At 32.7% G+C, this 23,877-nt stretch overlaps 2 protein-coding genes and 1 long non-coding RNA gene across 5 annotated transcripts; 2 read left to right on the top strand and 1 right to left on the bottom strand.

Moving 5' to 3' along the window:
- The first annotated feature begins 7,558 nt into the window (after positions 1-7,558).
- LOC136200500 (transcription factor MYB73-like) lies at positions 7,559-8,233 on the top strand. Its single transcript, XM_065990876.1, has one exon. The coding sequence runs from the start codon at positions 7,559-7,561 to the stop codon at positions 8,231-8,233; it is 675 nt and encodes a 224-aa protein (XP_065846948.1).
- A 507-nt stretch (positions 8,234-8,740) lies between these two features.
- LOC136235106 (protein DEFECTIVE IN MERISTEM SILENCING 3-like) lies at positions 8,741-14,429 on the bottom strand. Of its 2 annotated transcripts, none has more exons than XM_066024617.1 (8): positions 14,252-14,429; positions 13,335-13,436; positions 12,994-13,108; positions 10,728-10,965; positions 10,224-10,415; positions 9,883-10,149; positions 9,155-9,380; positions 8,741-9,074 (listed from the first exon to the last, which is right to left on the bottom strand). In XM_066024617.1, the coding sequence occupies exons 2-8, from the start codon at positions 13,419-13,421 to the stop codon at positions 9,039-9,041; spliced, it is 1,161 nt and encodes a 386-aa protein (XP_065880689.1). In that variant the 5' UTR covers positions 13,422-13,436; positions 14,252-14,429; the 3' UTR covers positions 8,741-9,038. The 2 variants fall into 2 exon arrangements, with proteins under 2 accessions (XP_065880689.1, XP_065880690.1); XM_066024618.1 differs by having other exon boundaries at positions 14,288-14,429.
- A 6,531-nt stretch (positions 14,430-20,960) lies between these two features.
- Positions 20,961-23,575, top strand: LOC136201402 (uncharacterized). Of its 2 annotated transcripts, XR_010673814.1 has the most exons (4): positions 20,961-21,109; positions 21,189-21,275; positions 22,092-22,186; positions 23,190-23,575. It is a non-coding gene; the product is annotated as an uncharacterized lncRNA (long non-coding RNA). The 2 variants fall into 2 exon arrangements; XR_010673815.1 differs by lacking the exons at positions 22,092-22,186; positions 23,190-23,575 and adding an exon at positions 21,694-21,782.
- Positions 23,576-23,877: the final 302 nt, after the last annotated feature.

Here is a 23,877-nt window from a genome sequence, read left to right as displayed (position 1 = left end):
AAAAATTGTTAGCGTCAGCTAATAAATTTTGGTAAGGTAAAGTGGGGCGAGAAAAAAAAAATGAGTCGTGTTTATATGAAAAAGGGTATTGAAATTTTTGGCAAAGCTTAAATAAATGTCCCACTGGGCGTGCCAAAAATTGTTAGCGATATTTTCGAAATATGCTAATTTCAACCGTGTCACGTGTGGTTAGGGTGCGGGCGTGCCAGAGAAGATTATTTCTCAATTAAAATGGTTAAGTTTATGGAATTTGCATGCCAAAACTTGAAATCTAAACGAGGCGATTGGCGAGGGACGCAAGGATTGAAAAAGTCCCTCTTGGGTCTCTCGCGCCGTTATAGAAACTTTGCGAGATATATTATTTTTATTTAAGCTAATATGGATAAATTAAAGACGGAAAGATAAAGGAAATTAAAGTGTGAAATTGACACGAGAGTTTGGGAAAAATGGTATTTATTGATATGAATGAGTGTTTGAGTACATGTGTTCAAAGTAAGCATTAAAATGAAATGAATTACAATTGAGAAATCTCTATATTAAACATATAGGTAATCAATTGAATTAGAATAAACAAATCAATATAAAGAATTGAAATGCGATAAAATAAATTGAAATTCAACAACAAACTCGGAGCCACAATAGCTATCTCGGATTGATGTTGAATTTTTGTATCGGTGCGAGGTCCTCGGAGAGCTGCAGCCGGTCGGGCCCGTACGGTATGTGATCATTGGCGATGTCGAAACGTGTGGTAGGCAAATGGGACAGATTTAATCTTTAACTTTGGGAGGCTCGTTTGGATGCTTAGAAACACGGAATCGGATGAGTAAATAGTCTAAATTGAACTTCGGAATGTCAGGAACAAACTTTTATAAGGGGTCTAAGGCTAAAACGCACTTTAAAAGGGCTAAATTGAGAGTTGAAAACAACCGGACGAATCTGGAAAATTCTGGAAACAGAGTATCTAAAAGAATTTGAGCTGGAAAGATCGGTTTGTAAATAGAGTTTCTAAATAAGGAATTAGGAAACTAAATATACTAGATCGAACTTCAGGAAGTCGGAAACAACTTTGTTGAAGAGATTGGAAGCAAAAAATGACTTTAAATGGACGGAATTAGGCATTGAAAATAAATGGACGAATCTGGAAAATTAATTTGGAAACAGAGTTCTAGCTAAGAATTGAACAAATTAAGAGCTTGGGAATGCTAAAGTGAATTGAAAAGACTTGAAAAGAGGCTATTGGAACTGAGTTAAGGCTAAAGGGGAGCTAGAGAAGGAATCGAAGCTAAGAAAAATGAAGAACGAAAGGAAGAACTTGAAGAACTAAGAACAAAAGAAACTAGAGACTAAGCATTGGAGCTTTGAGAGGGGGTTTTGTGTGTTGAATGAGTGATTTTTTATGAAGGGGAGGGGGTCTATTTATAGTTTTTTGGAGTATCGTTTTGGTAATTATTTGGTGGTATTTTGGTAATTATTGGTCAACTACCCCTTATTTTTCTCTCTAACCTTGCCCACTACCTTGCCACATCATCAACTTCCTGAACTTCCTCCAACTACCACTAACTTCCATGCCACATCACCCCACTACCTTGTGGTTAGAGAAGATCTTAAGGTTTGGACCTAGATGTGGGGATGGGGCTAAGCTTGTAGGCTAGCCTGTGGCTGTGTCCGGATGCGTTTTGAGAAATCGGTGATCGAACACGGGCTCCGGGCGAGAACTAACCTCTAGTTCGCCGAGAGAAAGAACACGCCCCGCGTAAGTCTGGCTACGCCCTGCGTAGTGCGGCTCCTAAACTTGGTGCGTCTTGTCGATGATGTTTACACAAGGCGTCTTTGGTCTTGCGCCCCGCGTGGCTGAGCTGTTGAAGTATAACTTCTCCGGGTGCATGATATACGCTCCGCGTATAGGAAGGTACGCCCCGCGTGTTTGTGTTTCTGATCCTGGAGCGCCTTGTTGATGCGTTTTACGCATTGGGTATAGGAAGGCACGCCCCGCGTAATGGAGTCTCTGAAGCGAAACGTCTTCGGATGGCTGGTTACGCTTCGCGTATAGGAAGGCACGCCCCGCGTGTTTGAGGTGAGTTTACGAATGTATTTTTATTTTTATTTTATCATTTATTATTTTCTAGACAAAATATAAACTATATCCTAAAATCGAAACCCAAGTATTGTATATACATAAAATAAAATTTATTTTATTTTGGGCCAACACCTTCCAAACTTCATTTCACCTTCTTGCTCTCTATTTTTCTTGTCGGGGATAATTGTTGGTTCTTTCTGTTCCTGGATTTGGATCGCTAGATTTAGAGAACTAGCAATTGCGTTTCATAAATGAAACCGATACCATTTTTAATTTGACCATGACCTCTTTATATTGGTTATATTGATCTAAGAGGATTGTTAACTAGAAATTGTGTTTCATAAATGAAAGCCCAAATTTAGGAACACTATGCATTTTTAGATTCAATATTACAGTAAAACCTCTATAAATTAATAATGTTGGGACCATGGAATTTTATTAATTTAGAGAGTTATTAATTAATCGATAAATTAATAATTATTAATTTATAGAGTGATTTGAATTTTTTTTTAAAATAAATTTTAAATTACTAATTTAAATAAAGTTTTTGTCTAAAATCAATGAACAAATAAAATTAAATGCGCATTAATTAATAACTCTCTAAGATTTAGTATTATGAAGAAAGAAGTGGAATTGTAGTCTTCTTTTCTGTTTCACCGTTAACCACTAAAGCTATTGATTGAGATGGAAAGGGAAATGGGTTGCTTCTTTCCTACTTAAGCGGTTAGCTGATTGTGTATGTATTATTGGAATAAGAATATGTAATTGCCTTTTTGTCTAGTTGTTGATAATGCTTCTTTGTTCCGTCTCCTGATAAGTTTATATGCTGATGAATTTTAGATTATGAGTGAAATGCTTGAATCCTATTATTGCTCTTATGTTGTGGATTCTACTTCTGAGATTGCCCTTTTCTTTGCTAAAGTTCTTTGACTTGTTACCTTAGTTTCAATTTGGCCTAAATGGGTCTTAAGGATCATACACAAAAAAAAAAAAAAAACTTAGATGGTTCCATCCACATGCATTCAATGATCACTAGGAACACATGTCAAATTAGGGTTTCGGGGACCCGTCCTCTTTTGGCCGAATTCCATCTTTTAGGGCCTCTAAATGCAATTTTATAGTTTTCACACTTTTTAATGTAATTTTTTATGTTCTTTTTTCTGTTTGACCTAATTAATAACTTTCAACCATTAATTTTAATTTCATAATACACTTTTAGGACATTATGTCCCTAAATCCTAGTTTGACACAACGTCATTTGTGGAAATAATTTAAAGCTCCGTTTGAATTCAATCCCTTGGAGGGAAGCCATTAATCCAAATGAAATTTGGTTTGACTTTTGAATGTTTAATTTGCGATCAAATTGTTCCAAAATGATCCGTGTAGGAACACGCATCAATTTAGAGTTTGGTGTGAAGTTGGAAATGGACCAACGGTCAAAGCCTAATGTAGACATTACCGAGACTTCAATCGGCACCAAAACAATTTTCTCGCGTATTTTTATCAATCAAAATAAAAAGTTAGAAACAAATAATACAATTATACAATTAACTAAAATTTGGACAAAGGACTATAATGAATAAACTGAAAAGTTTATTTGGGTAACAAATTGAAAAAATGAATAAAATGAAAGTTCCAAATCAGGAACTAAAGTGAATAAAATATAAAGTTCGAAATAGGGACTATAATGAATAAAATGAAAGTTCCAAATTAAGGACTAAAATGTGTAAAATAAAAAGTATTAAATTAAAGGTTAAAATGAATAAAAAGGAAAGTTATTAGAATGAAGATTAAAATTAAAGAAAAAGTTACTAAATTAGAGATTAACATGAATAAAAATTAAAGCTTTCATTCCAAGTTGCTTTCTAAATTTTTCAAATTTTGCACCTTTTAGTCCTTTTGTAAAGATGTCAGCAACTTGGTCATGGGTCTTCACATACTGCATCTTAATGTCCCCATGTAAGACCTTCTCTCGTATGAAGTGATAATGTACTTCCACATGTTTAGTTCTTGTATGAAACATTGGATTGTCGGTTAAGTGGATAGCTGGCTGATTATCACAGTATAACTGTACCGAGTAATCGATTGGCTGATGGAGATCCTTCATGAGCTGTATTAGCCACGTATAACTAAATACATTGTTATCTCAATGACCTTACTATGACAAAGTTAAAAAAAACAGTTGTCATAACTAAACTACAATGACAGATACGAACATAACCTCTGTCATATTATACATAAAAGTTTTTGAGTTTCACTCACTCCAGTGACAGACTATATAAAAAATTTATGGTTAGAATACATCTAATTGACGGTTCCTAATAATAATAACGTCATCGTAACAATGAAAAGATGACAGAGCGCAGGTGAGCATATGTCAAGTGATGCTGCTAGAGATGACAGAACACCATTGTAGTTTGATGCACCATGAGACGGCAGCGAGGCCATGACAATTTTATATCTTGCGAGACGACCGTTTTGAATCGTCATCTGAAAAGATATTCGGTTTAGTGTTTGTCTACTTTCTCGATTTGACACTCGTCAAACTAAGACTCAAACACAAAGGCTTTAACCACTCGAGCCAAATTTAATTAGTGTAAATTCATATGTTTCAAAACCACTCAATTAAATACAGAAAAAGAGGTTTAAGGTCTAATTATATCCCTCTAAATTATAGCTTAAAAATCTATGCTAATTTAAAAGTTAATTAGGTGTCTAACTTTTTAAAATTACCATTTAGGTTCTTAATGTATGCTAAAACTGTTAATTAAATCCATCTCATAATGGAAATAATTTTTGGTTCAAAAGTGTTTAATATTTTCAGTTCAAATGAGATTAGTATTTTATAATATTTTTTATTTTGATTATCAGTTCAGTTTAAATCGAACAAAATCAATATTACATCAAAACATTTCTTAACATGTGTATATAATTGATTAGGTTTAATTGATTACTAAAACTGAACCAATAACTGAAAATATCATAAAATAAGTCAAAACCCACAAAATCCAGTTTTTCTTTGAACCCATTTCATCAATTTCCCACTGCACTTTTTGGTCTCTGTTTCATCATTTTTTACCTACAATTCCTGCTTTCAGATCCAATTTCCTCTTTTTCTTTTCAAAGGTTTCATAAGGTTTTAACTTTGAATCCGACATTGGAAATAAGAGTATTATTGATAAAATGTATTAGAAAAGTTTAGTTTAGTAGTCTATGTTTAAATAGGTCGAAATATGTAAATAGATTTATTCATTGGGCCAGTTGTATAAATTTCTCTAGAATACCGATCATAACCGAACTGAAAATATATAAAAACTAAACTGATTTTTGTTTCCAATTACAGAAGCGATTAATTAACACTTCAGCATAGTTAGGATCTAATTTATGATTTTACAAAATGAAGGATCTAATTAATTTTTAAAATATAGGTTGAGAACCTAATTGATTTTAAAAGATTTGGGATTCTCTGAACTTAAAATTCAAATTGAGAATTCAAATTGTAATTTCAATTCAAATTGAGAAATCAAATTGTAATTTCAGTATTAATTATCAAATTTTAAATTTTAATTATTCAATTATATATTGAATAAATAAAGTTGATTTTGTAATTAACTTAATAGTTTTTTATAACACTATTTAACATGAAACCACATTTTTTATTTTCTAAATTCTTAATTTAAAGCTTTTATTCTCTAAAATTTGACGTTCTCCCTACCAACCTAATAACAGTTAAATCATATCAAAACGAAAATTTTGAAAACTTAAAGTTGTTTAGAAATGTCACAAATTCTTGAATTTATTTATTTTAGAATTGTTAATAGTAATTTTCATGCGTTGATTGAAGTTTAGTTGCAATTATTTTAGTACGTAAAGTTTAATGGCTTATGTTTACATTTTGTAGTTTAGTGGTTATACTGTGAAAATGAGTAAAGTTGAGTTGGTCAGTGAATTTTCATGTTTGTATCAAAATGGTCACTCAACTTCAAATTGTCTTAATAAAATAATACAATTTTGAATTTTGTCTCGATAAAGTCACTTCGACGATTTTAAGAGTAAAAAACCGGAAAGGTGATGTGATTGTCACGCCAGCTATTGTCAACTTTCATCGTTGACCCAAACGATACTCGACATCAACCTGGATGACATGTGGTTGCCATCTAACAGACCGAAACAACACATATCGTTTCGGTCAGGTAGATGGAACATATATGTCATTTCAGTCAAGTAGGTGGCACCAAGTATCGTTTCAGTCAGCAATAGAAGTTGAATAGTAATGACGTGTCTATCATATTATATTTTTGCTATTATTTTACTTTAAAGTCGCTAAAATGACTTTATTAAAACAGAATTCATGAATAAAAATAAATAAATTAATGAATGAATAAAAATATCAAAACACCTTTGGCAAAGATAATTCATAATGTAAATATTTAAAATGATTATATATATTTTTTTTAAATATTTGCGCACAATGCTCTTACATTAAAGAAGAAAAAAAAATCCCCACCAGATCCGATTATATTTAATTACTAAAATTATATTTAAAATGGAAATAAACTAACCTAAACACCTTAGAAATATCTAAATAATACGAGATATGCATACTCATATTTCAAAGAAATAATTTCCTTTTAATAATTACAATCAATATTCAACACTAATTTATTCGCGTAAAATATTTCAAAGAAATAATAAAAGAATATGCATACTCATATATACTAAATAATAATATTAAGTGATAAACATCAAAATTGATCCAAACATTTTATGACTATTAATAAACCTTGTTAGGATTGTAACGTGTTAAATCAACAAGTAAACAATAATGTTCAAATTTTTGACCCTAATATTTTACAAATATTATGAAATCTTGTTGGGATTGTAACGTGTTAAGTCAACAAATAAACAGTAATAGTCAAATAGATCATGTAAGGAATTTGGTCAGTCACCATTAAATCCAATTTTATTAAATTTAAATATTAGAATAATTTTAATTTCCACCGTATGATTTTGATATGCCTAAATCTACTAGTATGATTAAAGTCTAAATAAATTAATTAATGAATAAATAAATAGGTGAATAAATAAAAATTTCAAAATACCTTTGAAAAAAGAATTCACAATGAATTTTTTTGTAATGAATATTTTTCATTACTAAAATGATATTTAATTAAAATAGATAAAGGAAATAAATCTTGTTTCCATATTCTTAAAAATATTCCATATCCATAACATCAACATATTCCTTAATAAAAATAATGATTGCAAATATATAACACTAATTTATAGGCTAAAAAATTTGAAAAAAATAATAAAAAATTATTACAGTGTATTGTCTTTGCAAAGATGTCCAAAATACCCTAATCACAATTGTAATATGTGTATAAAAAGGAGGGGAGAATAGCTTAATCAAACTTTATACCGGTCTCCAGAAGAAAAAATAGTTCTTTCTTTCCCCTATTTCTTCTCACTTTTCCATTCATGGCTTCTTTCAATGGTGGAGATTGTATCGAAGGCCCATGGAGTCCTCAAGAAGATGATACTTTAATCAAGCTAGTTAAACAACACGGCCCCAGAAATTGGACTTTCATAAGCACCCGAATTCATGGCCGCTCAGGAAAATCATGCCCGTTACGGTGGCTTAATCAACTCTCGCCAGAGGTTCAGGACAGACCTTTTACTACAAAGGAGGATGATACCATTGTTCAAGCGCACGCTATTCACGGTAATAAATGGGCCACAATTGCTGGACTCTTGCCTGGCCGGACTGATAATGCCATTAAAAATCGTTGGAAATCTACTTTGCAGAGAAAACGCCAGGCCGAGTTCTTGTCTGCATCATCCAAGTCTAACTTGACTGTCAAGAAGATGAGTCTTGACGTTTCATCTGAGTCTAGGTCTGATTCGGGAGCGAAGAGGCTGTGTTTGGGTGTACGAACGGATTATAGTTGTTTCAGTAGGGTGCCTGAGACAGCGTGGACTTTGTGTCCACCGGGGGATGGGTTGGTTCTGGGAACTGCTGTGGCGGAGAAGGGAGGAGAAGAAGGCGGAGACGCTGAGAAAGAGGAACAGGAGGAGAAATGTTTGCTCAGTTTAATGCAAAAGATGATAGCTGTTGAAGTGAAGAGTTATATTGATAAATTAAGGTTAAAATGAGACAAGACTAGATTTATAAACTCTTCTTTTATGAGTAATAATGTTTTTAAGATAATTAGGATAAGTTTTTTTTACTACAAGATTATCATTATCTCGTATACATGATTTAGAAAATATTACAAGGAAATTCAATTTGGGGTTTTTATATTTTTTGTCACAACACGATTTCAAAAATAACTTGTTTGATGCAATTACTAGTTTTTTTAATCACAAATACACGATTTTAAAAATAACTTCTTTGACATTATTATCTTTATTTTAGATAAATAATCAGTTTTGATCAACTTTAAACATCTGCTATCAATATGCTATCACTTAGTCACGATTTTATACCTAACTTTTGACATCTTCTATCAATATTTTTATTTTGTTTTTCCCAATTGTTTTTTTATCTATTCAATTTAATTGTAACACCAAAACTTAATTAAAGTCCAATCGTTGCACTATTGAGAATCAATTTCACTTTCAGAAACTAGTAAATTATTTATCCAAATTAATCAAAAAGTATGCAAAAAGAAAAACCCATAATAATTTCACATAATGCAAAAACTTCAGGGTTTATGAAAGAACTTAAGGAAAAAAAATGGCAGATTTGCTACTCCTAATACGAACCGGTCCTTACTGCACACCACAGATCGAAAAGGATTGTTTCAAACCATTGACTTCACAAAACCAATTGCTCTTGGTAACTGAATAAGCTGCCCTTTTCACGAAAAGAAATTCGTAGCCCATTCAAAAACGATAACGGAATAGAAGACTTTTCCGAGTTGCTATCCTGATAAGGATTTGATTCCCCCTTCTAATATCATCTAGGGTTGAACCTATCCTGTCCTCCCTGCATCTGAAGCGAGAGCAAATGCTGTTGAAATCTGCAAAATACAACTCCAATCCAACTCAATTAAGATGTGTTCAGTGCAATACCTGAGGTGTGTTTGCAGAGGTTTGTGAGAGAAACTTAACAAACTCTTCCTTCTTTCTCTCCAAATTGAATCTTGCAGAATTCAATAGCATTTGCTCTCGCTTTAAATCCTCTGTCAACTTCTCCTTTTCCCATGTCTTCTGTTTGAGTTGATTCTCAGTTTCCATGTTGCTATCAGGTGGATTTGCTGACATGGAAGGTTTTGGAAATCTTACATCAACATCAGTCCTGGGGAACAAAAAAAAATCCAGAAAGAAGAGATACCAAATGAGAAATACACACATAACACGCGCTCACACACACACATGCAACTTGAACCCGTGACCTCTCGGTCACACAACAACAATAATGTTTACCGTTGCGCCAAGGCTCACCCTTTGAATCGACCATTCTAGACAAAATAGTTATTTCTTTTCTTTTGTATGATAGTTGTACAAAAATTGGGGGAAGAAAAATCCATGCACCAAATATCATGAGTTGAATTTGGAAGGTCATAGGCTAACACTATGAACCGTATAGGTGGCCTATTATAATCGAATTATAGCACATACATAATTCTACAATGTATCATGATTCAGAAAGACATTTCTTTCTTAGTGCATTTAAACTACCTACATGCAGAAAGAAAATTCCCAAATACCACAAAAGGAGATGTTGTAAACAAATGAAATTCACCATTAGATCCAATTGGAAGACAATTTCATGTCAATAATGAAAGCAAAATACTTACCCATTCCCCAAGGAAAAGAAACCATTAATCTTAATAATCCCTCCATCCCTACTTTTATAAACTTGCAGGTGAGAAAAGAGGCTGTAAAATAGAGTCTCTCTGAGGCCATAGACATCAGATACATACAACAAATTCATGTAATCCACATGGATCATGTTAACAGCGAAACCAATAAATCCAGGTGGGCACTCGCCATTAGGCAATTTTGGCTGTAGAAGATCAAGCCTTCTTTGAGGGTCATCATCCACAAATTCACCACAGTAAGGTCTACAAGGGAAAAAAAGTTTGTAATTCAAGAGCTGAATTCCAAACAGCAATAAAGAAAAGAAAGAGATACATGCCTTAAATTTTCGAGACAAATGACAAGAAATCGACCATCCAGAGTCCGTCCGATAGTAGTACCAAAGCCTCGAATTCCAGAATCACTATTTATATGGCCTTCCTTGTCATAAGTTTCAAGAGCTTTAACACCTTCATAAGTCCTGCAAACAATTCCTAGCATTGTCTCTACTCCTAAGTACTCTGAAAGAAGTCTGCAATTAAGAAAGAATAAGTAAAAGTAGATTGAAAATAGTGCAGATAACTAACAACAACTGCATTATCATGCAGCTCTTTAAAGAAAAGATCAGTGTGGCAGTAAGTACAGAGGCATTTCACTGATTGAAAATAATAAGAGCTCTTGGAATTGTGGAGTACATAAATTAACTGACTACATTAGAACCAGGAATAGTATGCTATATTAGCAAGGAAACTAATCATAAGACTTATTTCATAGAAGAGGAAGAATCTACATGTTAGATAGATAGTAAATATCAATAGCAGATAACATGCAACTTCAAACTAACCTGCTAAGATTATCATCATCCACCTTGCCCAGAGTAGCAACAATACCAAGCACATCCTTAGTGAATCCGAGTTGAGGTGCATGAGTACCATGGCGCGTTGTCAGCTGACACAGAATGCCTGCAGCAGAAGTTTCATGCTGCAGAATCTGATTTACTGTTTCTTCCTCACTCTGATTGGAGGAATGGCTTTCACTTTCACCACTAGGAGGTCTTGCGGAGTGATAATTACCAAGAATAACTGAAAGGAAACTTGTCAGAAGCAAAAAATGAAAATGGAAAAAGAGATATTATGCATCACAAATGATTATACAGATAAAATCTCCAAACAATTCTAGCATCTAAAAGTAAATCCTTCCATTCGGAAACACAGACTGGAAGTTGAGATAAAAAAACTGCTCGCACTATAAGTTCTGAGCTTTGGATTGAGTTATTGGTCCTTGACTATGAAATCAAGAAGTAAATCTGCTTTTCTTTTTCGACCTAGCTTACCTATAATGAGAATTAATTTCGTGATCTCTGAATTTGTTTTTCAAATGATGCTTACTTTATTAATGATAAACACTTCCCTGTTATAACTTATAAGAGTACAAAAGGCAGACTTGAACTAGAACTCCTGCTCATATTATAATTCAAACTTCCTAAATAAAAATTCTGAAAATAATACCATGACCCTATTAGAATTAAAACTTCCTAAATAACAATTCTGATAATAAATTCCTACTCCTCAAGGACTAAGACTTCCTAAATAAATAACAATTATGAAACTAGTAAGTCCTAAACCTAATCAAAATAACGATTTATTATGATATAGACTAGCTACAACAGTTTTAACATTGTCTTCCAATACAAAAATGAGTGTGATCTCATGCACAAAGATGATAACTGGAGCTACTTCACCAAAGCATCAGTTGGTGATAGGATCTTCATCATCTGGTTCTAGTAAAGGTTCCTCCAGTCCTTCCAGCCAGTGATATCTTTTATACTGATGTCCTCATGTATACGATTAGTCATAATTATAACAAATCCCCTTAGTCTTTCGGTTCTCTAAACGGTCCTTCCACTGCTGGCCAGCAGTACCATCTTGATAATTTCTCTTTTTTCATATAGCCTTGGTAATTCAGCAGATTTATGCAACTCTACTTCGACCACGATTGTGCCTTTCAACAGTGTGTTGATGCTTACAAAAATTCTCACACATATGCAACCAACCAGCTCAAGGGATCATACGACCCATCAAACTTAGGAAATCTAGTTTCGAGAATTTTGGAAGCAGACCTCCTCCTGCCGTCGTATTCTACTGTCCACCCCCTATCTCCTTCCTTGTTGTGCTAGATTGCCACTCTCCTCAATGGTTTCTAGTTGGAGTACCATGGCCTCCACCTTTGGCCTGTCTTTGCAGTATGAAGCTCAAAAAGGCTTCAAACTGTTTTTCCAGATTACTTGATTCACCCATAACTTGCTCTAATACCACTTTGTTAAGCTCCTGAGTTTTGGATCAAATTACTGGTCCTTGAACCTTGAAATCATGAAGTGAATCTTACTTCTTTTTCTTTCGAGATAGTATGATGAGAATTAATTAATGCAGCTCGTTAGAGAGAAACCTGGATCTCTATGATGAGAACTCCTGACCACTGAATTTGTTTTTCAAATAGTACTTTACGAATGATAAAATGGCTCCTTTCTATAATAGTACAAAAGGCAAACTTAAACTAGTATTCCTATTCTATTAGATTTAACACTTCCTAAATAAAAATTCTAAAAATAAACTACTATCCTATTAGAATTAGAACTTCCTAAATAATAGTTCTGAAAATAAACTCTTATTTCTACTAATACTAAGACTTCCTAAATAAATGATAATTCCGAAAATAACAATTTCTAAATAAATTTACTCTGATTTGGACTAGCCACAACAGTTTCCTAACAACATCATTTTCTGTTTATATCAGCAAAAACTTTACTGAAATATCTTGTCTAATTAAATTGACTAAAACATTGAAGGAAACAGTGTATATGAATGACAGATCTAAACATTGCTACCACAGTACTTAAAGCACTTGGAGAACCAAGAATTAATGGCCAACAATTAAAAACAGGTGACTCAGTTGAATTTGTTAGGTAGCTACCATGCTTAAATTAAAAACAATTACACTACACAACATAAATTTGTTCATAGATGTGCTTGTATCCAAGTGAACATCACATGCAAATACTTCTTAGCTGAGTAATCTTCAAGAAGAGGCACAAAAAATAAAATTTAGCATACCTTGCAGATCAAGTATTGAGTCTTCTAATTTGTTTCGTTGACTTTTCAAAATTTTCAAGTTATCCTCATGCTGCTTGATTTGGATTCCTGCTGTGTGTAGATCATCTTGAAATTTCTGCAAAGGTTACAATTTAACAATTAGTTCTTTGACCTACTTTACATTGTAAATAAGCTATAGTAACTTAAAGGATGTCTAAAAAAATACAAATTGCAATGTGAAATTTCGGCTTTTTTTTTACAAATGTCAACTCCATAAAAATAAAATATAAATAACAGAAGAATTGCTTTTGATTTACACCCACATCACAACAAAATGTAAAGATCCTATGCAAACTGAAAACCTTAGAATTGTATATGACGGATTGGGCTTGCATAGAACAACCATTTTGCATTTCATTACTTGGGATAATAGTAGCTTCTTCTTCCATCACAGCTGACAAATCCTGCGGAAACACTCTATGTAAGAATTACAACTAAAACAAAAGGATCGACTTAACATTTGCAACTATGAACATATCATCTCAAAGAGCAACATGACACTATGTTCCTTATACAAATAGGTAAAGCAAGGCACATTTGTATGCATCACAGTGCACCTCAAGAAACAATAAAAAGCTGACAAACAAAAACCATATTTACTAATAATGGAAATAGTCATAGTAATCTTCTGAAATCTAAAGATGATAAAAGTCTAAAACATATGAAGCCTCAGATATAATTTCTTTATGGTCTCACTGCATATAGTGAACAAATTAAAAGCCTTCAAAGCTTATGCTCCCAAATAATATCCTAATTATTGGAAGATGAAGTCATCAAAATTAGCTGCAAAGTTTAAAAGTTCTCTGCCATTCAAAAACAAGGGCTGGCAATATAATTTCTTTGATAACAACCATGTGAGCATATACATGGCGTCTACTCTTCTACTTGTCAAAATTTTCAAAATATAGTTCACTGAGTGAAGCAAAATGAATCCAGCCACACTAATCACCATCCTTCTTAGGGTCTCGAAATTTATCATATGCGAGTATTCCAGTGATTAATATGAGATACGGTACGGCGGGGATAAGCAAATTTTATATATAATTAATAATATATATATCATTTATAATGAAAATTCAAAAGATACATAAATATATAAATCACAAATCATATTCATAAAGTGATTATAAAAACACAAATAATACTCTCAAGTCATTATAAAACCACAAATAACATCTATAATATTAACTAATAAGTAATTAATTCATAGCAGATCGACCAGATGAGAGGAAAAACTCGATCAAAGTAGATTGACCAGATGAGAGTGATCGACTTCAGCAAAGCAATCGAGGAAGACAACTGATTGCACAGAACCACTGAACAGAAGAACTCGATCAGATGAGAGAAAAGATTTAGGAATTTCAATTTTGTTAGGGTTCAATGCATCGCACAGGAGAGATTTTCAATTTTAGTTTAGGGTTCAATCGATTTCGTGTCGGTATATACTAGTAATCCTGGGATTATTTCATTTTAATCCTTATATTTTCTGAGTTTTAAAAAAACCCTTATACTTTCATAGTTTTTTTAAAAAAACCCCTAAAGTATCCCCGAAGTGTCCCCGAAGTGTCCTCCGCGTATCCCATCATTTAAAAAAAAATCATTGTAGCATCATTTTTTGATGGGGAATCATTTAATAAAATAATATTATTTATTTTCTTTTTCATTTATTTTATATACATAAAAACCAGAAATCAAGAATCATTTAACACTAATAATCAATCCATACAAAATCATTTAACTCTAATAATGATGAAATGGGTTGGAGTAAAAACATTGTAGCAACATCAAAACAGATAGAGAATATGATGAAAACATGGTTTGATGCAGTAAATTTGATGAAATGTGTTGGAGATGGTCTAAGCCCCTGTTAGTTGCAAACTGAAAAGAACTGTTCATTAAACCCAAAACACAATATTACCATCCATAAGTGGTTCAGATCAAGGCGGTTAGGTTTTGACAACAACAAATTTAACTTGTCAAAACTAATTTGTGTGACTCACTTATATACCAAGTAAAACAAAATTCTCTTGAAATTATCTGATTATGGATTTATAAACATCCATGCAAAACAATTTTTCTTAGAAAGAGAGGAATTAAGTCCAATTTACATTAGAAAATTTGAATTATCCCAATGATCAAAGAAAATTAAGCAATTAAAAAGAACCAGACGAATTCCATCTTAAATTACAAAATGCACAACTGGAAAATTATGGACCCTAATTTGGTCGATCCAACAATGAGCTTACCCGGAAATATAACTATAGAATTCCTGAGCATTAAAGACCTAGGATGGGCAAATAATAAGATAATAATTTAAATAGTTATCGAGTTTTGTCATTGTATTATACTATTAGGTAATTGTGGTTTCCTAAATAACTACCACTATGTTTAACAGAGGCGATATACGAGGTGATATAGGGATAAAAAGTGGCTCTTTATATACGTTGTTTGTTAGAGGGGGTGTACAAGGAAGGATAGATGGGTCGAACTCCAATTAATTTTATTTTTTTTAATTTATAATCATAATCAATGTATCTTCCACATGATTTTTTTTAATGTGAGACTAATAATAGTAGACTGGCTCTCTGAACTCGTCCATAATTGTTTTTTAGCTCCCTGAACTTTGCAAATGTCTTACCAGCTCTCTAAACTTGCTTATTCAGTAACAACTGAATACAAAAACCATAATACTAATTCATCAAATTGTCTTCTCGGTCATGAATCTTGTCATCTACACTTCATACGTGCATCATTTTATCGGTAACAAATCACAAACATATGTTGGGATGTGAAAAAAAATATACTATCTTTTGTACAAATTGGACAAAACAATTCAAAAATTTCACCAATTTATAAATTTGCTCTTGGCTACTAACGTTAGGGGTAAAATTGCACCATTTTACACGTTGTGGGTAAAGTTACTCCTGACCCAAAATATTAATGGTATTTTTGCTCCTTAACCCTACTAACTCTGGTTCCTCAATATTTTGAAAGGTAGGGGAAGAAAAAAATTACCTCACAACTAGATGAAGATGTATTTTTAGAATTTAGGTTTAATAAGTTTTGGTATTTATTTGGTACAGAATAAGCAAGTTTAGGGAGCTGGTGAGACATTTGCAAAGTTCAGGGAGCTAATAAATTTTTATGGACAAGTTTAAGGAGCTGGTGATACGAAATAAGCAAGTTTAGGGAACTGGTGAGACACTTACAAGTTCAGAGAGTCAATCTACTATTATGGATAAGTTCATGGAGCTGGTGATGTATTAGGCCTAATTTTATTGACCTATTTCAAAGCTTAGTAACCAATTCACAATATAAGCTCAAAAAAGTGAAAAGACTAGTCAGACTTGCCACATATCATTTGCTTAAATATAACAGGAATCTATACTATATACTAAATTTGTAGTTAATAGTACTGATGTATCATCTCTTGAAGATATCTATGGCCCGATGTGCCATTTTCTTAAAATATTGTAACTCTTCTTCTTCACAACTTTTCTCCTTAGCTTTGCATGACCATGGTGATAAACCGTTCCCAAATAATTACCCACGTTCTCAATCTACCCATTCTTTATCTATTCAGAATACACGTTTTATTGATAACTTCTTTTCTTCTTCTTCATTTGCACTTTGTTTTCTTCATTTTATGTCATACTTCTTCTCGAATTTTGATTTCATTTGTTGTCGATCTGTGTTTTCTAACCGTTCAAATTTGTCATCTTCAAGCGGGGAGTAATTCCAAGAGACGCTTGTTCAAAGAAGCTCGGATCTAGTAATCTTCACCTACCCCCAATGTATATATGGAATCTACACCATTATTTAAAATACATAAAATTAATATGATTATTTTTGTTTGTATATGTAACTTCTTAAATAAATTCAGTAAGTAACACCATTTTTCCTAAAAAATGAAATATTATAGATTTGTTTATTTACAATTTTTTTTAGTAAAAATGGGGTGATGGTTTAGGGAAAGGCCGGACATCCCGCAAAGGAATAGTATACAAAGGAATAAAGAAACAAAAAGAGGAGAACAGAGCAAAACTAAATTCTAAATTGTTCAATCAAACTATAATCACCATAAATGAAAGAATTCCAAAATGAAAGAAAGGTATCTCTGTTCGCGTCCCGTTAATCCCCAATGGGGATCCCCATTATTCCACGTGATAATTGATTTTTTGGATGATTTTAAGTACATTTTAATTAGGTGATTGATTGTTTTCAATTTTTAGTTTTATTTTTATTTGAAAATTTTGAGAATGCTTGTTAATATTTGGTATTATTAGCTACTGTTTCTTAAACGTTTTGCTTTTACTGATTTTTTAAAACGGTGATTCCCCACGGTGAATAGGGAATGAGAAATGTGAATAACTTTTTTAAAACATCTCTAAACTGGATATGGGGTCCCTGTGGGGACGGTGATGGAGATCAGGGGATGGGAAATGCATTCCCCGACCCATCTGGTTTACATCCGTAGAGAATTCTTGCAGCAGCAGATGAAATCTCTGCTTCCACTTGCTCTACTATTATTTTGTATAAACTCAGAAACAATCCCGTGTAGGCTAGCATCATCACCTATGGAATGTTCAATTTATACAAACGAAAAGTAAAGTTTAAGTTCCATATAAAAAGGTGTTTCATCTTAGCAAATTACTAATTAGCATAGATTGTCTCAGCACATCTTGTGAATTGCCATTCTTAAGCCAAACCTATTGTAAACAAAAAACTGAAATGAAAGGTTTTGGACAATTTTGACTTCATTTTTATTTTCACTATAAATCCATTTCAATATAAGAAAAAGTTGTAAAAAAAAAACATTTATGAAACCTGTTCTAGAGCTAGTACATATTCTTCATTAGACAATTAAATAATAGTAACTTTGTAAGGATTTTATAAAAGGACAGGTTCACACTGAGCTCATGGAATTTTTCATTATGGCATATATATTCATCTGAATTAACACACTTTCTTCTTTGTCTATGTCATAGGGATGAAGGCTTAAACATTGTACTAACGGTGACACATAATATTAATCATAATAAAGCAAATGGATCATAACATGAAGAGACATATATATTTTACTAAAACTATTATTGGATCTATATTGATAATTTTCATGATAGAACTTCCCATAATTAAACAAGATAACATCTTATTAATATTGATGTTCAGTCGAGATATGTTCAGGTGGTGATCCAGGTCTAGGGTTATGAATTGGGTTTTGTGGCCCAGGAGTTTCTCTCAAAGAATGACTGTTTGTCGGGAGCTGGGGTGGTTCTCCAGGTCCGGGGTTATGAATTGGGTTTGGTCTGCCAGGGGTTCTTCTGAGAGAATGACGGCTGTGATGAATTGGGTCAGGTCCACCAGGAGATAGTCTAAAAGAATGACCATAAACTCGGCTTGACTGTTCATGATCAGCAGTAATGAGTTGGGATGGGTGATGAATTGGGTCTGGTCCACCAGGAGATAGTCTAAAAGAATGACCATAAACTCGGGATGACTGTTGATGATCATCGGTAATGAGTTGGGTTGGGTGATGAATTGGGTCTGGTCCGCCAGGAACTTCTCTAAAAGAATGACCATAAACTCGGGTTGACTGTTGATGATCAGCTGTAATGAGTTGGGGTCGGTGATGAATTGGGTCTGGTCCGCCAGGAACTTGTCTAAAAGAATGACCATAAACTCGGGTTGACGGTTGATGTTGAGCTGTAATGAGTTTGGGTGGGTTATGAATTGGATCTGGTCCGCCAGGAACTTGATTGAAAGAGTGACGGCAAACTTGAGGCAATTGAAGAGAAGGATTTGCATTAGAAACTTGCACAGTTAGAGCATGAAGAAGAATGAGCATCATAGCTCCTATTGTTGATAAAATCATACTGGATAAGTGTATTGCATTAAGATATCCAATTAGAGGGATATATATACAAACACTGAAAATCTTAGAGGATCTGATATAAAACCATGAATTGCAAGTATACAGAATTTGAGTTTTATATTTAGCAACTTGGGTCAGAGGAGATTTGATCCCTTGAACCCAAACGAATATTTTCACTTGGACTGGATTTGGCTTCCATGTTTTCTAACAATCAAACCCATAGATAACCAATATTTTCACTTGCACTGGATTTGGCTTCCATGTTTTCTAACAATCATACCCATAGATAAGCTTGAGTGGGTAGCTTCATTTTGGTTGCAAAAAAATTAAATTCAGTTAACCCAATTCAAAATCTTTTAGTGATAGATATTATATTTAGCATCTTGTTTTCTTTCATGTATAAACTCTTTTAGTGATAGAAATTTAAAAATATATAAGGACAATTTTAAAATTTCAATGTTATTTTTGTATTAGGAAGTAAATTAACACCATCTTCCAAAAATTTGATTCTAAATCTATTTAACAAATTTTAACCCATTAATAATATTATATTGGATTTTTGTAATGTTTTCGTAAATCACGTGTAATTTTACTATCTCTATAAAAATGACATGTCAAAATATGAGATGTTCAATTTGTGTTTGCGAGTGAATCCTATTAATAGTTAATCATATTTTATTTTTCTGATTAATATTATTAGCTTTTATTGCATTATATTGTGTAAGGGTTGATTTAAAAAATTTATTAACAACCTCAAAATGAATTTTTTCAAGAATTAAAATTTTTTAGTATCACATTTACTATGAAATAATATTTTTTTATTTTTTTAGCTTTCTCTCTCAAGTGTAAACATTAACTTTCTTTTAATCACCAGACAATGCATAAATTACATCAAAACTAAAAAGTTGAAGAATTAAAATTCTTTAAAATATGTTCTTTAAAACATCCTCTTCAAGAAGTCCATCATTTCACAAGCATGCATATCTATGAACTGTTTTTTTACATCTATATAATGTGTAAAAGTTAATCAATGAAGTCATGTTATAGTTATCCGCGAAGTTCTGTGGTTAAATTGCATGTTTGAGTCGTGATAAATTTATTTTTTATTCATTAAGTCGTTATAAATTAAACTGTTGATTAATTATTTTTAAATACATTAAGTCTCTATTTTTTAAATGGATATACTAAGTCTTTGATTAATGATTTTTTTTCAATATATTAAGCCCTCCCGTAACAATTCATTTATGGCAAAAATTCAAACTCGGTTTAGCATGCATAAACTGTGAGCATATCAATATTTTTCTAAAATAAAATGTATATGCCACAAGCTTTGATTGGTTTGCTAGCATGTGAGACAGAAATGTACAAGTTATGGATACAAAATATGCATTGAAAGATGCCGCAAAATACTACTGTGATATCAGCAAATGTTCCAAAAGGCTTTGGAATTTGGATATGCGTAATAAAACCAAGATATTATTTTTAATTGAAGTTATTATTATTATTTGATAAATTATTTTTAACGAATATTGTATTAATTCTCTTCCAATCATTAAAGAACTAAACCACTTCAAAGGGAATAACATTCTAATTTTATATTGAACCACACAAAATTAAGAAATAGTCATTTATTTGGATTCTCACACTACAAGAAAAAGGAGTATTAGTAATAAAAATTTAATAAGGGTCTAAAATTCACTTATAAAAAATACTTTTAATAAGCACAAATTCTATTATTATTTAATAATAAGCAAAAACCTTTTTTGATTTACTTTTACCAAAAAAACCCCTTATTAATTCATTCTAAAGTAAAACCCCTTTATTTTCTATTTTAATATCTAAATTAAAACCCCTTATAAATTCTAATAAAAAAATTAAATACTTATTAATTATAGTAATAACAAGTTAATCACTTATTAATTTCTTTTGCTTTTAATGCCCTAAATTTCCCCCCCATGAATTTTCATTTCCCTCCCAAACTTTTGGTTCTCTCCCTCTTTTCTTTTCGTTCCCCCCAAATTAAGGGTCATTACCCTAACCCCATGGCTGCTGTTCTTCTTCCGTCAAACATAATGACTGATGTTTTCTCCTGTCTTCCCCACTCTCCATGAAGGTCAATTTCCTCTCTTGGCCGCTCTCTATGAACGTCATTCTCCTCTCTTGGCCGCTCACCTCCTGCCTCAGTTCGGTCTCACTGCTAAGGTTTCTTTCTTTCTTCCATTTTTGTAATCGTTCTCCATGTATGTTTGTGTTTTCTGTGAATCTGTTCTATTGATTACAGGTTAAGAGAAGGAAGTCACAGAATGTTAAGTCCAAGCAAAAACATATCCACATGGAGTCTCGAGAACCTAATCACAGTATCCAATTTGTAAAAACTTTAAACGTCTCTTCTTTTTCTTTCTTATTCTTCAGCTATTTTGCTTATTGATTCTAGATACATTTAAACTTTTATTTTGATTAGATTCGATTTAATCTTTGTTTGGTGTTTATTAGTTGAAAAATGAGGTTTCCCCTCTTAATTCGTGCTCATTATTTGTCTTAGCTGCTTTAATTTTAGGGTTTTCTTATTGTTTTCTCTTCCTAAGTTTGTAAGTACATGGAAGAGGTGGAATAGTGTTTTAGGTTTCAGCAGTCAGATTGGACTTAGTTTTTCAAAATTGAAAATGAGTGCTGAAATCGTTTTTGGCTTTTTACATGGTGTTATGTATAAAGTGGAATACTAGGAGACTCCTTACAAGGACTGAGGTTTGTGTGATTGATTTGATTGTGTTCATGTTTTTGCATAGAGTGTCAAAAGCAGATTTTGGGAGTTGGATTTAGCAAGGATTGCAGGCTTTCCTCCCTAAGGCTGGGCTAATAAGCAGAGTTAACAACTTCAAGGAGTTAAAAGAAAATATTAATTTAAAATTCTTCAAATTTATTGATTTCATTAGTTGACCATGCATATACTCTGAATTTTATAACCAAATTATGTATAACACATGAAATGCGCAGAATGTGTTGATGCTATACTATCGTATAGATTATGTTTTCTATAAAATCCAATGGGAATTGCTCATGTATCTATTTTCTTATTGTTTTTTGCTTTCGTCTGGTTTCTAACTAGAGGATGGACCAAATGTCTTGCAGTGACATTAATATATGGATTCCTTCTCTTAATTTGTTATACGGCTTATATCTGCAGTTATTTCTGCATCTAGTAGTATGGAGGAAACTCATAATACATTGAAGTTTGCTAACAGGGCAAAGAGAGTTAAAATTTATGCCTCTCGTAATAAGGTATGCTATCATCCTAGATGATCATGTAATGGGAGTGCACTTAATACTGAAGCTGATACTAATATGAGCTTTGAAATTGTTCCTATGGATTCCTTTTGAACACATTTTGCTTTTTAAAGTTTCTTGCATTGAACTTGTTGAATACTTGGCAAAGTACAAGCTTGTTGAATATAATCAGTGTCGGATACCTCTACGGTTGACATTAAATATAGACTCACCCTCAAATTGCAAAGCCAAAAGTACTGTCTGTAGATACTGGTGGTGTTACATCTTTACCACCAGAAGATTCTATTTTTGAAAGGAGGAAATTGGGATACCTTGACATGCAGGAAGAGATAATCAAGGTTATTACTGTTTTTATTCTTGTTCTTGGAATCATGATATCCTCATTAACTGTTCTCTTAATTTAATAGAATAAACTGTGATGAGTTTTCAAGATTGTTTTGGTCTATGTTAGACTTTTTGTTTTTATCTTGTTGCATTAGTGTGAGCCAAACAGGTGACGATTTCATTATGTCAATATAAACTTTATTTAGTTAACTAAGAAATTTGAAACCTTTTGCATCAAGTTGTGACCTACAAAATTCTCTCTTTCAAACGTAACCTTGTCATTTGCTGAGTCAGTTTGAAATTGATAATTTTTAGCATGTGCATATATGTATGCTTCCGTGTATTGCTCTTGGTGTCATGATTCATGAACAGCTATTTCCAGTGGCACTAAATGTTGAAATTATCAGGTTCTGGTTTACAATCTTGGAGCTCGGTTGATAAGTAATGCATATAAACTATGACTGAATTTGATTATTTTAGTCAACTTCTGGCAGATCTTGTTATTGAAAGGTCACTGATGCAAAGCGGCCATGCCTATTATGTGCAAATTTTTACATGTTATGTCATCGGGTTTTGTTTGACTATAAGTTCAGGGGTTAATACACCCTTGTACCCCCTTTCTTCATGCAACTAGATTTGCAAACTTATATTAATTTATGTTCATTGTTGGCAGGGATTATGATGGCAAAGTTACACCTAAGGAAGTAAGTAGCTGCTGCTTCTATCTACTTGAAGGATACGTTAGGCAAGGATGGTGTCCAAGAACTCATGAGCAATCTTTCCAAAGATAGAGGTCAACTGTATGCTTCATTGACTATTTAAGATATTACAATCAGATGCAGTAGTCAGATCCCAGACTCAGAGATACTCTGTATATGGCGGCCGCTAAGACTTGGACCTCATTACAATGGAGTTGTTAGCTTGGGCCCTTGGTTGTTGCCTTTCATGTTTTGTTTCGTGCGATTAGCATTATCACAACGGTCAGTTTTGTTCAACCAAATCAATCGCTCTATAATATCGTCTTAAAACAAGACGATTGAAAGCAGTGTTCAGTTTTTAACTCCAAATGAATAATTATAATAAGTTTAACTAATAGCTGTTTCCAATGTCCTTTTGTTGATTATGTATGAAATATTAAAACATAGAGGAACTTGTTCAAAGAACAGGTGAGGTTTCAGGACATATACAAGAATCTGGAAAAATATTCTGAGATAGAGAGAGTGAGAAACACATATATACATACCTGGTGATCTTTATCTTTATTTGAGTACATACTGGCAGGTTTGCTTCCATTCTCAGAATCTGAAGCTATATGTTCCTCTGATGAATCTGGTTGTTGCCTCTTTACTTTCACGTGTTTC

Source organism: Euphorbia lathyris, chromosome 7 (assembly GCF_963576675.1).
Source record: "Euphorbia lathyris chromosome 7, ddEupLath1.1, whole genome shotgun sequence".
In the NCBI taxonomy this organism is placed as follows: domain Eukaryota; kingdom Viridiplantae; phylum Streptophyta; class Magnoliopsida; order Malpighiales; family Euphorbiaceae; genus Euphorbia; species Euphorbia lathyris.
The sequence above is the reverse complement of the archived record's forward strand: the minus strand, read 5'-3'. Positions and strand labels throughout refer to the sequence as shown.